The sequence below is a fragment of the Hemiscyllium ocellatum genome, chromosome 18, assembly GCF_020745735.1.
Source record: "Hemiscyllium ocellatum isolate sHemOce1 chromosome 18, sHemOce1.pat.X.cur, whole genome shotgun sequence".
In the NCBI taxonomy this organism is placed as follows: Eukaryota; Metazoa; Chordata; class Chondrichthyes; order Orectolobiformes; family Hemiscylliidae; genus Hemiscyllium; species Hemiscyllium ocellatum.
The window spans coordinates 37,806,561-37,824,640 of record NC_083418.1 but is presented as its reverse complement, the minus strand read 5'-3'; the positions used below and the strand labels follow the sequence as shown (position 1 = coordinate 37,824,640).

The 18,080-nt window shown below is 40.0% G+C and overlaps 1 protein-coding gene across 7 annotated transcripts in view; it reads right to left on the bottom strand.

Moving 5' to 3' along the window:
• The window catches only part of abcc8 (ATP-binding cassette, sub-family C (CFTR/MRP), member 8), a 226,633-nt gene that overhangs the window by 139,373 nt on the left and 69,180 nt on the right, over positions 1–18,080 (bottom strand). For all 7 annotated transcript variants that reach the window (XM_060838873.1, XM_060838872.1, XM_060838875.1 and 4 more), the window contains 2 exons: positions 17,546–17,710; positions 11,248–11,403 (listed from right to left, as the gene is read on the bottom strand). In XM_060838873.1, coding sequence (XP_060694856.1) covers positions 11,248–11,403; positions 17,546–17,710 — 321 coding nt within the window. The remainder of the gene's footprint in view (positions 1–11,247; positions 11,404–17,545; positions 17,711–18,080) is intronic.

Sequence of the window (18,080 nt, the reverse complement as noted above, 5' to 3'; positions counted from 1 at the left end):
AGCTTTGGCAAATAGAGTTCAGGAGAATCCAAAGGGTTTTTACAAATACATTAAGGACAAAAGGGTAATCAGGGAGAGAATAGGACCCTTCAAAGATCAGCAAGGCGGCCTTTGTATGGAACCGCAGGAGATGAGGCAGATACTAAACGAGTATTTTGCATCAGTATTTACTGTGGAAAAGGACATGGAAGATATAGAATGTAGGGAAATAGATGGTGACATCTTGAAAAATGTTCATATTACAGAGGAGGAAGTGCTGGATGTCTTGAAACGCATAAAAGTGGATAAATCCCCAGGACCTGATCAGGAGTACCCTCGAACTCTGTGGGAAGCTAAGGAAGTGATTACGGGGCCTCTTACTGAGATATTTATATCATCGATAGTCACAGGTGAGGTACTGGAAGACTGGAGGTTGGCTAATGTGGTGCCATTATTTAAGGAAGGTGGTAAGGACAAGCCAGGGAACTATAGACCAGTGAGCCTGACTTCGGTGGTGGGCAAGTTGTTGGAGGGAATCCTGAGGGACAGGATGTACATGTATTTGGAAAGGCAAGGACTGATTAGGAATAGTCAATGATATGGGTAATGTAATTTCTGCAGTTTCACACACTCGCTCTCTTTTACAGGAGTCACACATTCTCACATACACACACACACACACTCACACCACACACATTCTTTTGGTATGGGTAAGGTAATTTCTGTATTAAAACTGAGGTTTAATAAGTAAAGGCTAATTATGAGCAACTAGGCCATATGAGAACATGAACCAGAAGTCACCTCTGTTATGTCAGGAACATGGTAACCTTGGGCAAGATACCAAGGAATGCTTTAGCAGATAAATGCTTTAACCAGCAGAATTGTTAAAAACAATATAACATTTAATTCAGCAAAATTGTTAAAATAATATAACATTTAATTAAAGAATTGGCAGAGAAAAGCATGAAATGTTTTAACCAATGGAATTGTCATTAATGATTTTGAATGTAAGAAAAATGTATAGCGTGAGACGTTTTAACCAATGGAATTATCACTAATGTTTTTACATGTAAAAATAATGTATAAATATTAGTGCTGTAAAATCTTCCGTCGCGATTCTTCCGAAGCCCCCTTTGGAAGCCGCCCAAACTTGCAAGTTTGAAATAAACATCAATTGCTCATTTGTGTCTCGCAGCATTTCGATTTGCCACGGGAAAAGCGGTAGCCGGAGGGGATGAGGGCTGGTGCTGTCAGCTTGGAGTTCGCCTCCTAGGACGGGACCTTGTGGACAGTCTCCTTTGAAGTCAAGGGTTAAAGGACAGTCCGCGGTCGGCAGAGTGTGGAGGCAGAACTCGGTTGATCTGAACCATAGCCCTAGTGTAGAATAGTTAGCCGAGTGTCAGGGACTATTCTCCGGAGATTTAGAATACCTAGACAGAATTCACTTATAACAGTCAACATGGCTTTATTTGTGGGAAATCATGTCTCACAAACTTGATTGAGTTTTTTTAAGAAGTAACAAAGAGGATTGATGAGGGCAGAGTGGTAGATGCGATCTATATGGACTTCATCTGACAAAGGTTACCCATGGGACAAGGTTCCCCATGGGAGACTGGTTAGTAAGGTTAGATCTCATGGAATACAGGGAGAACTAGACATTTGGATACAGAACTGGCTCAAAGGTAGAAGACAGAGGGTGGTGATAGAGGGTTGTTTTCCAGACTGGAGGCCTGTGACCAGTGGAGTGCCACGAGGATCGGTGCTAGGTCGACTGCTTTTCATCATTTATATAAATGGTTTGGATGGCAGCGTAAGAGGTATGGTTAGTAAGTTTGCGGATGACACCAAAATTGGAGGTGTAGTGGGCAGCGAAGAAGGTTACCTCAGATTACAATGGAATCTTGATCAGATGGGCCAATGGGCTAAGGAGTGGCAGATGGAGTTTAATTTACATAAATGTGAGGTGCTGCATTTTGGGAAAGCAAATCTTAGCAGGACTTATGCACTTTATGGTAAGGTCCTAGGGAGTGTTGCTGAACAAAGAGACCTTGGATGCAGGTTCATAGCTCCTTGAAAGTGGAGTCGTAGGTAGATAGGACAGTGAAGAAGGCGTTTGGTACGTTTTCCTTTATTGGTCAGAGTATTAAGTACAGGAGTTGAGTGGTTATATTGCAGCTGTACAGGATATTGATTAGGCCACTGTTGGAATATTGCGTGCAGTTCCGGTCTCCTTCATATTGGAAAGATGTTATGAAACTTGAAAGGGTTCAGAAAAGATTTACAAGGATGTTGCCAGAGTTTGAGGATCTGAGCTACAGTGAGAGGCTGAACAGGTTGGGGCTGTTTTCCCTGGAGCGTCGGAAGCTGAGGGGTAACCTTTTAGAGGTTTATAAAATCATGAGGGGCATGGATAGGATAAATAGACTCCCCCTGGAGTGGGGGAGTCCAGAACTAGAGGGCATAGGTTTAGGGTGAGAGGGAAAAGATATAAAAGAGACCTAAGGGGCAACTTTTTCACACAGAGGGTGGTACGTGTATGGAATGTGCTGCCAGCAGAAGTGGTGGGGGCTGGTACAATTTTAACATTTAAAAGGCATCTGAATGGGTATATGAATAGGAAGGGTTTGGAGGGATATGGGCCAGGTGCTGGCAGATGGGACTAGGTTGGGTTGGGATATCTGGTCGGCATGGACGAGTTGGACCGAAGGGTCTGTTTCCGTGCTGTACATCTCTATTACTCTATGACTCTATCTCAGCTCAGACAATGGATTAAAGGTGTGGGGTTAGAGTCTGTCTGTATTCCAACTTTAAGTCAGACTAGTTCTATTTCCAAAGTGGGAATTGTAAAATGTCACATGGACAGACTGCCTACAGGTTCTGTGCTTTTTGAACAAAATAGGATGTATCCGTAAATACAAATCTGCAAATTCACCCCCAAAGCATATATGTGTATGCATGTGTGTGAGGGAGAGAGGCATGCATGCACACACACATGTGTGTGCACACACACTCTCTCTGTCTCTGTCTCTCTCTCTCACTCTTTTTCTCTCTCTCTTCCTCACACAGATGCACATGTCTATGGGATGAATTTACATTTGCAGATTTGTATTTTCAGATACATTCTATTTTGTTCAATCTGTAAGCAGTCAATCCATGTGACATTTTATAAATTCCTACTATGGAAACAGAACTGGTCTGACTCAAAGTTGGAGTACAGACAGACTCTAACCCTGCACCTTTAATGCATTGTATGAGCTGAGATGTCACCTTTTTTTTATTAACACCTTAAGTTAATTGGGACTGTGACTCCAAATAAGTTCTGGGATTTACGTAATAATGAATCGAAACCTGCAATCCATTTCAAGTGATTGAAGACTTGACAACAATCTAGGTTTGTTCAATACAAAGCATTAGTTATATGACACTTTGATCTTTTACAATAAACCCTGTGTCCTGTGATCCTGCCCCACCAGCTACCTGACAAAGGAACAGTACTCCGAAAACTTGTACTTTCAAATAAACCTGTTGCACTATAATTTGGTGTTGTATGATTTTTAATTTTATCCACCCCAGTCCAACACCAGCACCTTGCACACTCTTAAATGAGAACAGCAGGCTACACATAAAATTTGGCAAAAATCTGTGGAATTGATTTTATGATGCCAAGAGCTACATGAAAGTTGTTAAAGAAACTTTGAACGGTCACAGTACGTGGGCCCGGCTCAACCCAGCGCCCACGCCCGGTCATGTTCCAGCTGCAGAGCTATAGGGAGAGGCAGATGCTCCTGGAAGCCTCAAGAAATCTGGGAAAAGATCCCCAAGCTATGACCCACAAAGGATCCAGGATCATGCTGTTCCAGGACTTCTCCCCAGCTTTGGTCCGAAAGAGGAAGGCATTCGATGAGGCGAAGAAGCGTTTAAGGGACTTAAATATCCAGTACTCCTTACGATATCCAGCGATGCTACGCCTTAGCCACGAAGGATCCATATATAACTTCGGATCACCGGAAAAGGCTAAGGAATTCTTGGACTCTCTTAAATAAACTTAAGAGATTGTGGACGCTGGTCTGCCTTTCCCATTATTTTGGTTTACATCCCTTCATCTTTTCTTATCTTTCCCCCTATGTGTGTATGTATATATATATATGTTGGGGCGTTTGGTTAATGTTGATGGGGAGAGGTGGTTACCTTATTCTATTTTACTTCTGTTTTTAGGAGCGGGGTTGTTTTTCTTTCCCCTGTTATTTTGTGGTATTATATTTAAGTATTACATGTTGAGATTGTAATCTTATAGTTATATATGGTATTAATATTCCCAAATATATTTAGATGAGGGTGTGGGTGGGGGTGGGGTGTTCACTGTTAACTCTAGCTTTATATTATATTTGAATTCTCCTCATTTTATTGAGGAACACCTGGGTCAAGGGTGGGGCACTGGTTTGATTAGACTTACAGTGTGGAAACAGGCCCTCCGGCCCAACAAGTCCACACCGACCCGCCGAAGCGCAACCCACCCATACCCCTACATTTACCCCTTACCTAACACTACGGGCAATTTAGCATGGCCAATTCACCTGAGCCGCACATCTTTGGACTGTGGGAGGAAACCGGAGCACCCGGAGGAAACCCACGCAGACACGGGGAGAACGTGCAAACTCCACACAGTCAGTCGCCTGAGTCGGGAATTGAACCCGGGTCTACAGGCGCTGTGAGGCAGCAGTGCTCACCACTGTGCCACCGTGCCGCCCACTTGGAAGAGGGTAAGATGGACTGTGGGAGAGGAAGTGACGCTCCCTGGGAACAAGGGAGAAAATCTCCAATTCGGAATGTTTTATATTTTTTATACTTAGAAAGAGTGTTTTGTAATATTGTTTTGAGTGTATCAGAGAATCTTTACTTTTGTAAATCTTGTATGCTCCATGCTCGGGATGTTCTAGATAGGGTTTCCCCTCCCGAGGGGTCTCGGATCTGTCCAGATGATTATGGCTGAACAGTCGGTTAAGTGGTACACCTGGAATGTCAGGGGGAGTAATTCGCCAGTTAAAAGGAAGAAAATATTATCAAATCTTAAGAAGGAGAGAGTTGATATAGCTCTCCTACAGGAGACACACCTGTCGGATAAAGAACACTTAAAATTACGACAGGGCGGATTTGATCAGGCCTTTTTTTCCTCTTTCAATTCAAAAAGCAGGGGAGTCGTTATCCTTGTCCGGAAGAACTTCCCTTTGAAAATTCTAAATCAGATAAAAGACGAATCTGGACGATATATTTTGATTAAAGCCCTCATAAATGGAGAGGAATATGGGATCTTAAATGTATACTGCCCCCCGGCACACCCCTTTACATTCATAACGGAAGCTTTTTCAAAACTGATGGCCTTTGGTGCCCGTCATACAATTATAGGGGGAGACTTTAATTGTATTATGGATCCAGAAATAGACAGGATTCCCAAGAGTGCCGCTGGAGTATCTCCCAGATCTAGACAACTGGCGGACCTGAATAAAGAATTAGGATTGGTAGATGTATGGAGATGTCTCCATCCACAGGGTAGAGATTTTTCTTTCTACTCTAATCCACATAAATGTCACACAAGAATTGATATGTTTTTTGCCCCATCGATTTTTCTAAACTCTATAGCAACCTGTAAAATAGGTACTATAGCAATCTCTGACCATGCCGCTGTATACATGGAAACTAAGGTAAAGAACAATGGGACATCTGCTTGGCATTGGCGTATGGACCCCTTCCTGATAAAAGATAGCAAATTTTTAAAGTACTTCTCCCAAGAACTTAAAACTTTTTTAGAAATTAATACTGGTACGGCTAGCAATCCGTCAATGATGTGGGAGACCATCAAAGCTTATGCACGAGGTTTGATCATCTCCTATTCAGCGACCCAGAGGAAAATGAAGGGAGAGCAACAGCGTCTGCTCGAAGCTCGCCTAAAAGCAGCCGAAACAGCATACGCTGATAGACCTTCTATCACAAAATTGCAGAGGATTACTGCTCTTAGGACAGCTTTAAACACCGCGCTTACTCAAACGGCTAAAAGGGAAATATTATTTGCGAAACAAAGATTATATGAATATGGCGACAAACCGGGTAGATACTTAGCATTTCTTGCAAAGAAAAAGAAAGCCCCTCAAACTATTCCGACCATCAAGGAAAGTACAGGTACCCTGACTCATGATCATAAAAAGATCAATGCGACCTTTAAAGAATTTTATTCTGAACTATATAGATCGCAGGATTGTGAAGATAGGATTAGGAGGATGCAGTCATTTTTTAAAAATTTGACCTTCCCGGGCCTGACTCCGGAACAGGTGTCGGCCCTAAATACCCCTTTAACAGTCCAAGAAATACTTGAGGCAATTAGGCAACTTCAGAGCGGAAAAGCACCGGGCCCAGATGGTTTTCAAGCTGAATTCTATAAAGAATTTACAGGAATATTGGTTGACCCACTTATGGATATGTATAATTTTGCGCATAGTCAGGTCTGTCTCCCGCCCACGCTGAAAGAAGCAAATATTTCTCTTATCCTCAAAAAAGGAAAAGACCCAGAAGATTGTGCATCTTACAGACCAATATCCTTACTAAATGTAGACTTTAAAATTCTCTCAAAAATGTTAGCACTAAGACTAGAAAGGGTACTGCCATATATTATAAAGGAGGACCAGACGGGATTTATTAAGGGCCGCAGATCATCCAATAATATCAGAAGGGTCTTGAATATGATCCAAGCCTGTCATCAGGGAAAGATACCAGGAGTAGTAATTTCATTGGATGCGGAAAAGGCATTTGATAGGGTTGAATGGTCATATTTATTTTACACATTGGAAAGGTTTGGCGTTGGACAGGTGTTTACCAAATGGGTTTCAACATTGTATAATGACCCCAAAGCAGCTGTTATTACTAATGGGTTAAGATCGGATGGCTTCAGTGTGGGTAGGGGCTGCCGTCAAGGATGTCCTCTCTCACCATTGTTGTTTACACTGATAATCGAACCATTAGCAGAAGCCATCCGGACTGATCCTAATATAACGGCCCCGAGGATTGGTACAGGTAAACACAAAATTACTCTCTATGCAGATGACGTTCTCTTATTCCTCAGTAATCCTTTAATGTCAGTGCCTCGTCTAATTCAAGTTATTAATACATTTAGTGCATTCTCAGGCTATAAAATTAATTTTTCAAAATCGGAAGCCATGCCAATGGGTGGTCTGGCTATGATACCCCACTTAATGGACGGATCCCCTTTTCCCTTCCGTTGGTCCCTGGAGGGCTTCTTATATTTAGGTATTTTTATCACGCCAGTATTTGATCAGCTGTATAGGGCTAATTATGTACAATTAATGGAAAGGATAAGGCAGGACCTCCAGCGATGGAGAGACCTTCCGATTTCCTGGCTAGGGAGAATAGCATTAATTAAAATGAATGTTCTGCCCCGTCTCTTATATCCTATGAGAATGCTCCCGCTGATGCTGCCAAGGCTAGCCCTACGTAAATTATATGGCTGGTTGGGCTCCTTTATTTGGAACCATAGACGGCCCCTTATTAAGCTGAAGAAGCTACAGCTTCCACAGGCAAGGGGAGGACTGGACTTCCCAGACTTTAGGAAATATCAGTTAAGCTCCCTACTAAGTTACATAGCTGATTGGATTTCATCTGATCCACAATCAATTTGGCTGGATATCGAAGCTTCCCAAGTAAAATACCCACTTATTAACCTTTTATTTTCAGATAAGAGGAAAATCATTACAGACCACTGTAAAAATCCCATAATATTAAACACAATTAAGGCCTGGAATATAATGCGGCAAAATGAGGGTAACTCACATAAAACATCCCCCCATGCACCAATAGTAGGCGCATGGGGATTCCAACCGGGGATTACAGATGCCACCTTTAAACTCTGGAGATCCAGGGGCATCTCATGCTTAGGGGACCTATTTAAAGATGGGATCCTGATGTCCTTTGAGCAGCTGCGTCTGAAATTCGGAATACCTAATGGGGATCTCTTTCGATACTTCCAAGTTCGAGATTATATACAGAGGAAGACTACATTAATAGATAGTCTTTATAAATCAGACAGAGAACGTAATGTCTTACGACCAGCGGGGGCATCCTCCGTTAGTACTATATACCATTTGCTACATGATGGAGTCTCAGGAGACATGGATGACCTGCTTAAAACATGGGAGCAGGACTTGGGGCTAGAAATCTCTGAGGATATGTGGAATGACATTTGGGAAAATGCTAGAAGAATTGCTATCTGTAACAGAACTCAGGCTATCCAACTAAAGATACTTCATAGGGCCCATATAGCTCCGGCTCGACTGGCAAAATTTAAGGCAGGAGCATCTCCAATGTGTCCTAGATGCAAAATAGAGGTGGGTACTCTTGTACATTGTTTGTGGACTTGTCAGAAAATCCGCAGATACTGGACTAAAGTGGCAAATACCCTGACAGAAATTTTAGGAACGGAAATTAGGGTGGACCCTGTATCTCTCCTTTTGGGCTTTTCGAACCTCTTATCTCTGGATATGCATGGGAAGAGACTATTTTCTATTCTCTCTTTCTGTGCAAGGAAAAATATTTTGGTGAACTGGGTGGCTGAGGGCCCCCCTGGACTTTCAAATTGGCACAGATTAATTATGGAATATATCCCCCTTGACTTCCTCACAAATATGGTGCACCGAAAGACTGAATTATTTTATAAAATATGGCAGCCCTTTTTGAATTATATAAATGCAGATATTTCGGCTATCCTAACAAGGGCTTTTATTTAGTGAAGAATTCAGACCGGGCTGCTCAGGGGCCCCTTGGGAGAGGAATCCTGCGCGAATACGGGTTTTATTATATTTGATGTTTATACATTCCGAGCATGTAAGAGACTTAGGTATACACTCTGGTTAGTTATAGGTTAGATTAGTAGAAAGTTGAGTGTTTTTTTCCTTTCTTTTTTCGTTTCTTTTTTTTTCTTTTTTTGTTTTCTTTTTTCTCTTTTCTTTGTTAAATTATGACTATTGTATATATGATTTAATTGTACATCAATGTTTGTATTTGAGAGTTTTGTTTATTTTTGTAAATTTGCAAAAATGTTAAATTTCAATAAAAATATCTACAAAAAAAAAGAAACTTTGAACAAAATGTACTCTACTTCAGATTTTCTTTTCCAGTTGGATCAGGAAAGAATCTGTGCTCACTTTGTCCTACTCACACTGATGCATAATTCTCTTTTACATGTACAACAGAGACATGGTTATTCACAGGACCAAAGCTCAATAAAATATTCAGTCCAGGTGAATACATTGGAGCAACACACAGTCACAAAACATTCAGAATTAAAACAAAGAACTGTGAACATCTGGAAAACCATAGAGTAAAATCATTGTAAAGAGGAAATGCATACAGCAGAAAAATTAGAAAAAGACAAACAGTAAAAGTGCTCTTTATACATTTTATTTGCATATGTGTAGGTATCATAGAAAAAGAAGTTGGAAATTTTCCCAAGTATTTAATCCAGCCTCAATTGTTCTTGACACATTTCCCACCTCTTCCAGTCTCAGAGAGCTTTAATACCCCGAAATGAGTGGCACAGCGAGTCAGATATCAAAACTTTAAAATGTTGGAATCTGGCCCCAAATTGCATCACATCCCTGTTCTGAGTTTAATGGAGGTTGGACAATGGGCAGACAATCATTCTTCTTCCTGAACGTAAGTTAGCAATTAAAAGATTGTTCCTAGACTTTGGAAAGCTCTCACAACTGGAAGGAAGTGAGGGTAACGATAGGGAGAAAAGTAAGTATCAATATAGCACCTCTTGGGCCAAGAGGAAAAGGGTGCTTCCTCCTTGACACGCCCGACCCCACAATTATAGATTTCACCCACAGTCAAGGATTGGAATCCTCGCTCCCCAAACACCAGATCCTGGAGTAGTCTGACTAATTCTTGCAGTCTGCATTTTCTGACGAGAGACCAAACCTTGCAATCAATCAGTCTGACTTCCAGGCAGTGAATCTGTCCAGTGCAAAAGATTAGTACTAAAATTAAGTTCCACAAGGTGGGCAGAAACTCACACTCCCAGCTGAATCTCTAGAAACTGCCACATGCCTACACAACTCTTCCTATGTTTCACAAGGTTTAGAATTGCCCCCAATATGTTTGTACTTCTCACAAGAAGCAGAAATAATGTGCTGCTAAAGCCATTCATTAACCAAAACTCAGCTTTTGGATGATAAAAAATAAATAAATGAGAAAATTTATGAAAAGACAAACCTTTTTGTGGTGTTCATATTACATTGTTAGGACTGTGATGTTGTCCCCAAGTAAATAATTCTAACACTATGAAGTGCAGCTATTGTCATCGTGAAGGCAGATATCACAAAAGCTTTCACACAAATAAGGTGCATGGCTAGTTAATTCACATGGTTGATGGAATTAGTTGAGAAAAGTATTAGCCAGGACCCCACCATGCAATTTGACTCTTGTTGAATCATGAATTGTTTACCTATATCCAAAAAAGGCCTTGGTTTAACATCTCATGTTAAATACAATTCTTAACAATGAAGCATTAGTTCAGATGTTCTGGTATCACTGAAGGCATGAAAAGGGTTTTATTTCATAATCCTCAACCTCAGAAGTAAGAATGTTACCATTTAAAGTATGTCATTTCAGGACATCAAACTATTTTCAATATCGAAATGTGTATTTGATCTAATGGAGAGATGCTAAGTCTTCTCATTCTGAACATGTTTCCAGCAAGCCTGCTTTGTACGGACAACCACGTTCTAAAACAATCAGCAGTCTGAGTCTGGATCTCCAGGGTTATTCTTCTGCCATTTAGTAGCAGCGACAGCTGTCTTCAGACACATCATCTGTTGACCTCACCTCCACGCACTGTGAGGATTGAGGTGTGAGAACCCTGACATAACCTGTTACTGTTCTGAGTCCCCAAGTTTGGTTTCAGTGCTTCAAGGGAAAATAGTTCAGCCCTTAAAAGATCACCCAGGAATTTCAAAGGAGGACTGGAGCCTGACATATTCAGTTTGGCCTGATGTCCAGCTCTCACTTGAGAAGACTCTGAAAAAGCCGTGACATAGTAGATATGGTAGCAATGCCTAATTTATACAAGTTGTATTCAATTTCAGGGGATAAATATCCTATATTTCTAATACTTAACTGATGCTATATATCTGCACAACCACCATTTATGATGGAATGGCTGTGACTAGAGAGATTTAACAAATATATTTATAATTCTTTTACCTGCACAGGCATGGCCCAAAGATTTGGAGAGAGAAAGAAAAACCACATTAGTTGGTTTGTATCTATGGCAATCAGATTGCAGATCTGCCCAACGGTCATCTCCCCCATGGACATGTTTGAGGTTGACAAACGAAGAATCTTGTTGTAAATCTTCGTCTGTAATAAAAAAAGAAAATTAATTACAGCATATGTGAGAAACTGTCAGGAAAATTCTCCACCGATAAGTTTTAATGTAATTTCAACGAGATTTTGAATAGTGTAAAACTAAGTAGTTGGGATTATATTAGTGCAGCACCTGAAGTGATAGCAAGTCATAAATAAAATGGAATTGTATGAACTCAAATACATTTTATTTCATATAACAAATATAAATCAGTTGTTCCAGCCTTATTAGAAATTTTGATCTCTCTGATGGAGCATAATGGTCAATAACTGCTCAGGCTCATCAACTCATTTCCATTCTGCTATGAATTACAGGTATCTCAGTGGTTCTGGAAGGACTGGGTATTTACCAACTAACAGTCCAACCACGTGCTGGGGAATTATTCTCGGAATATCAGCAGTAGTTCACACCTGCTAATACTGGTCCAACTTAAAAAGGAAATCATTATTTGCTGGTTATTTTACAAATGGCTTTTAATGGCCTTTCAAAAACCACTGCTTAGGTTGTTCACTACCCAATGTAAATGTGTGGACACTGTTGAGTGCATGTTCTGCTTCTGTGTGCCTTGAAATTTTCAACAGGATAAATGTCACAGAAGTTTGATTTGAAAAATCTAATGAGGCCCTCACCTGATTCAGCTCAGCAAATGGACAAGACTGAGAAAGGCCCTGCTAATATTGCGATGGGAAGAATTGAATTGGAACAGGGCATTAAGGGTAGAGCACCGATGTTGATACTTTATTGTTTTCATCTGGTGAACCAAGCTAAAATCAGTCTGACTGTTTCCCACACTGAAGGAAGAAGTGGTAGCTTCTCTCACCAGTGAATGGTCATCAGTTTCTTGTAATGCTCCTTACTTTTTCTACTATCAACGAGGGAAAGATGATTCTGTAGGACTATGGACACCAACATGTATTCATCTAAATCAGAGGTAAACAGCCAGGAAAGCCGAAACCATGATGTAAGTATAATTACAACATTGCTAATGGACCCAGAGGATCAGGAATGGTTCAACAAGGTTTCCAGGAAACCAACCTTTGATCTGCTGCTTCTCACCATTCCACGTTTACAATACCTTCACAACCATCTGCTCCTCGGACCCATTGTCTGACTGCTCCCCTGATCAACGAATGCTTCCCTATCATTTTGCCACCCACACTATAATTGAGCCACACTGTCATCCACAATTGACACCCATAACAACCATTTTGGCCTTTCATGAGTGGAATCCCCAGCCACTGTTCCCCACCCTCCCCAAAAATCTTCCTGGTCAATATACTGGCCAAAGGTGGGAAACCTGTGGAAAACAAGAAGTATTCAGCCACTGATGAGAGCCCATCTTTTAAACTGGGCTGGAGATTGCATTGTAGTCACCACACAGTTCTACTTGACCCAGAAACTCTCCTACACTTAGTACTTGCCACATGTGTACTGGAAGGTTTTGCAGGTTGGTAATCAACCTGGTTGGTCACATCATGAACACCAGCAAGCCAATGAATGGGAACTGAACCAAGAATATTTGGCTCAGAGGTAGGCCTAGCACCCAAAGTCTCAACCTAGTTTGAGTTTAAAACCGACAAGGCATAATGGCAGTCTGTACGCCTAGGTTTCCTGTTCCTCACTTCAAATTCAAGGCAAAATGGAAGCAACAGAAAACAACAAATTTGTACTCCTCTCCTCTGGTCATTATGTTCTTCATCCAAGCAAAACTAATCTTCTTGATGGCCTCATGTCTAAACTCACCCCAGATTAAATGACTTTTAATTGCTGCCGTGATTATCTCAGAAAATCTCTATTTCTGCTTAATTTACATGTAATTTGTGACTCATAATGTTTCTGTAACTCAAAAACAGCTTTATTTTTCAACCAAACTTAGTAATTAGTAGTGAGTCAAGAATCAGTCTTTCTTGACTCGATTGGAAAATGAGGAAACTAGGTCATACGAAGTCAGCGCATTAGTATTTCATTTGGAACTGTGTAGCTGAAACAGGTTTCAACCTCTAGTTGTTTGCTGAGTCTTTACTTTCAGCCATTTCACTAAGAGAGTTTCACACGGAGCAGTCATCTCCCTCGGAAGGTGAAAAGCCAGAACATTCTTATGATAAAATTAGATGAGTAATCCCCTGTTAACTTAGTAGGGGTGGGGTTTGGAACTATATTTAACTCAGAATCTTTGACTTGAAAGTGATCCCTGCATTCCCTTAGGAAAGGGCACAAAGACAGCTCATAGCGCTCTGTTTCTTAGTGTTGCTCGAATTTGGTTGAACCAAAAGCATGAGGGGGATTCTGAAGGTTATTGACATGGTTTCAAGTTCCCTCTGTCTATGGCAATCATGGGACCAGCTCAAACCCCTCTCTTACCACTAACAAAATTTACTGAAATCTTAAAGCAGCATTAAAAGACTCCAATTAAATGACCTGCTAACATTTGCCTTGTTTTTTTTAACTAACCATGAAAATGGGCTTTTTGTTTGAAATGTTCAGCTGTATACATGTTTGACAAGTACATACAATATATCCTTTTTACTTCAAGACTCAAAAGAAGCTATAACCATAATAAGTATAGAAATACTGTGGCCAAAATTTAATGGGACTATTATGGGCTTTTGCATTAGAACTGAGGCAATTTGAAATCTACTCTAGCACAGTGGCCCTCATAGGGGATTTGGTACCTTTTATGAACATTGCAAACAATACCAGTCAAATCAATGAATCAGACTGAAGAGTCTTTACTCAGTTTGCAGAACCTGAGTCAGGAGGTGTAAGGCAGAATAGTGAAATTATTGTAAAATCATGTAGAGAAGGTGAAATAAAAAGAGGAAAATAAAAACAATACTCTGTCATGTATGAGAGAGAAAAAATATTATTCACTTTTAAAATAATTATTAAATATCCAAGAATAATTAAATTCAAAGAAATGTGATCCCATAGTTATCAAAATAAATTTTCAGTGGAGTGCTAAAGTGGTAGTTTGGCAATAATTAAGATATAACATGGCTTTAAGATTTCACTTATAGAGAAAACTGTTGTCTTTACTGGTGAGTTCAGTGAACGAGTAAGACCCATGTTCCTATGTTCCAACAATTCTATTGTGAGACCTTGTTTGGCCCCATATAAATACTTCTATAAGCTGGTAACACTTTTTGTTGATGTCTCCAGCAGTGCCTTAAGGACAATGTCGAGTGAAACCAAGTCTGAAATATACTACACATACTTCACTCATTTTGGTGAGGAACTGCTATCGCAAAGTTTATGGAGAAGCAGGACAATTCAGAAATTGACTCCATTTTCAGACATTCATTCCCATCATTGCCATCCTTTTCTCCATCTCCTGTCTTCTGTTAGCAATTTCCCTTTAATTGCCACTCATTTTTACCTTGTCCTCTTTCATTGCCACTGCTACTCATTTCTACTTGGGTCCAATGGTGAAAGCACTGGTACAGGAATTTGCCTTCTTACCATGTGATTCCAAATACTGATAGCAATTGCAGCCCTTCTTTTATAGTGGAGAAGGCATCTGAATGGCTACATAATACGTACAGTTGGAATCATTAATAATTTATATAAACTGAAGCAAAAGCTCTCTGACTGAATCTTAAGACACATGACAACAGCTATGTATTTTTCTTCCTTTCCTCTCATTGAGAAAAAGCTTTCGGTGGTTAATTTTGCTTCCCATTTCTCTCCTTATTAACCCTGAGACTGAGCAGTGTGAGCGAATTACTGGTGCAAAGTTATGTCCCACCAGTTGGTGGTACTGAGCATTGATACTCCAACCTGTCACCCTTCCAGAATCATTTGCTTCCTATAAAATTTTAATCAGGGATGTTTAGCTTCTCTGCTTACTAATAAATAAGTTCCGCTTGACAGTCACATAGTTCAGAAACTTCGTAACAAACTTTGTTCCATAAACAACATCTTCAGGCACATATTACTGCCAAAGTGCAAGTGACCATTTAAAGTGCACTGTTATGCTGAGGTTGGTTTAATTATAAACCATTGGTAGGCCACAAGATTTTTGTTTGGTCCCATATAAATACTTCTATAGGCTGGTAACACTTTTTGTTGATGTCTCCAGCAGTGCCTTAAGGACAATGTCGAGTGAAACCAAGTCTGAAATATACTACACATACTCCACTCATTTCTCTGTAAAAGTCACGCAGTCCTGCAACAAGCATCGAGCTCTTACTTGAACGTTTATGCAGTTTTCGGTCTGAATTTCAGATCATGATATGTGAAGAGAGAGCTTTCACAAATCACACCAGAGAGCTGTGTTTCAGAATGGACCATGCGTTGATGTAAATTAAGGAGTTTTTCAGAATACATGAGGCTGATGTACCTTATTTAAAGATAATAAGCAAACAGCTTCAGGGACAATGCCTTTTGCAAGTCCCACATCCCCAACTACGACAGACTGATATCTCAGTGTTCAGGTAGCAGGCATTGTACACAGGAAAAAGCAGATATCAATTTAATAACCTTCCTGATGATTGATTTAACTGGACAAATGAGTACACAAGACTCCTGGCCCTGGCATATTTTCAACTGCTGATCATATATTTCACAGATGAGAAGCAGACAGTGAACAATTTAAAGATTCTCCCTTTAGCTCTTTGAGGTTGTCATATCATGAAAGTAGTCGAGGCATGGAACACAAATTCAAGACATTACTCGTAGTCTGGCATAAAATCATTTGGACAGCATTTTTATTTGCTGTTCACTTGCTGCCCTCAGCAAAACTGCAGGAAAGATTTCTAAATTTTCAATTTAGAAATCCCACCTCAGGCGACTGACTGTGTGGAGTTTGCACGTTCTCCCCGTGTCTGCGTGGGTTTCCTCCGGGTGCTCCGGTTTCCTCCCACAGTCCAAAGATGTGCAGGTCAGGTGAATTGACCAAGCTAAATTGTCCATAGTGTTGGGTGAAGGGGTAAATGTAGGGGTATGGGTGGGTTGCGCTTCGGTGTGGACTTGTTGGGCCGAAGGGCCTGTTTCCACACTGTAAGTAATCTAAAAAAAATCTAAAAAAATTGTTACTTTTCTAAGTGGTGTTTTTTTTAAGAGAAACAATCTGACATAGTTTCCTAAACTGACATAAGAATTGTAATTTATTTCTGAATTTAATATTTGTATATCTTTAGGATGTTTATTAAGAATTGAATGCTAGGCATATCTGGTTCAGCAGGATGCTTGATTTTCACATCTTCAATGACAATGGGATTGACAATGGATCGAGGGCTTGCAATTCAAGTGAGACAATCTCTTTCATATCTTTTCTGTAAAAATATAATTCTTTTTTGGTTGCCATAAATCACTTTTAAAGCCTTTTCCCATTCGGACTGACAATTTAGATGTGAAACATCCTGTAGACTTTGGACTGTGCTGAGAGCAAATGTGACAAAATTGTGCATCTCCAGTTTAGAAGTTTGGTGAAGAAGTTAAATCATGTACTACTGCCTCTAGAGGTGCCACACAGACTCATCAATTCCCTGGGGACAGGCAGCTCTACATAATTGGCCCATGCAGGATTCTTCATTGATATTAGTGAGGAGATCCAGGTGTATGTGCCCTGCAGTGATGCCAAATCCTCAGGGAATTGATGTAGGTCTGTGTAATTCTGCCTCAAGTAGTATTACATGAAGGGAGTTCTCTCTCATTATGTTTATAAATGAGAAGGGAAAAGCAAGTCAATTTCAGGACTGTACAAATTTGTGATATAAATTCCAAGCACATACCAGTAACAAGCACATAGAATATATTATTATTTTGACAATGGGAGAGATGCTTTTATATATTTTGCTGCTGCATGCTGTACATATTAAACTTAGGTTTACCAACATTTATTTTACAGTCACAGAGGCTGAAAGACGTTCACCTCATTGGTCACAGTTAAACTTAACTTCAGGCCCTTGTGGAGAATGCACAATGTGGTAACTCACCACACTGATCACTCAATTTATAGAGAGAACCAAACATTATTCAATCAAAGTAAATATATCAGAAATCTCATTTCAACGTACAATTGCATTTTTATTCCTAAGAACACTTGTTGGGAACAAAAATTCTCATCCGTTTTTAAATGAAGAATTAGCCTAATGCAGAATGGATCTTTGTGATAGAAAACTCTTAAAACAATACCTGAATTGCTCCACGTAGATTAATTCCAGTTTCTATAGCAACATAGTAAGATGCCTGAAGAAATGTCCTTTGCAAGAGAAGGGCAAGAAACAAAAGGACTGCAATAACGTAAGCATTGGCCAAAAACTCCTGTGAGGAAATGAAGTAAACGCCCAGCAATTTTACCTATAAACAACAAATAGAATCTGTAAATAGTCAGCCTCAATACCTACAGCGTGTAACTTGCAAAATATAATTTATTTACGACATTCATGAATTAGTTTAATTTAGTAAAATCATCAGCAAAATGGAAATAGGAATTCTTACAACAGGTGAGGAAGAGTGAACTAGCTTCCCTTTTTTACCCTCTCCTCACACTGCAGCAACAACGATGATAGTTCTTTTCGGTCTGCAGCAATATCATACTTAAAATAAAATGCAATACCAATCAAAATTAAGGTGAAAATGCAATGTTTTATTGAGTAAAAGAAAAATAATTCTTATTATTTACAAACCCTATTAAAATACAACAAAGTGCAACATAAAATACATACAC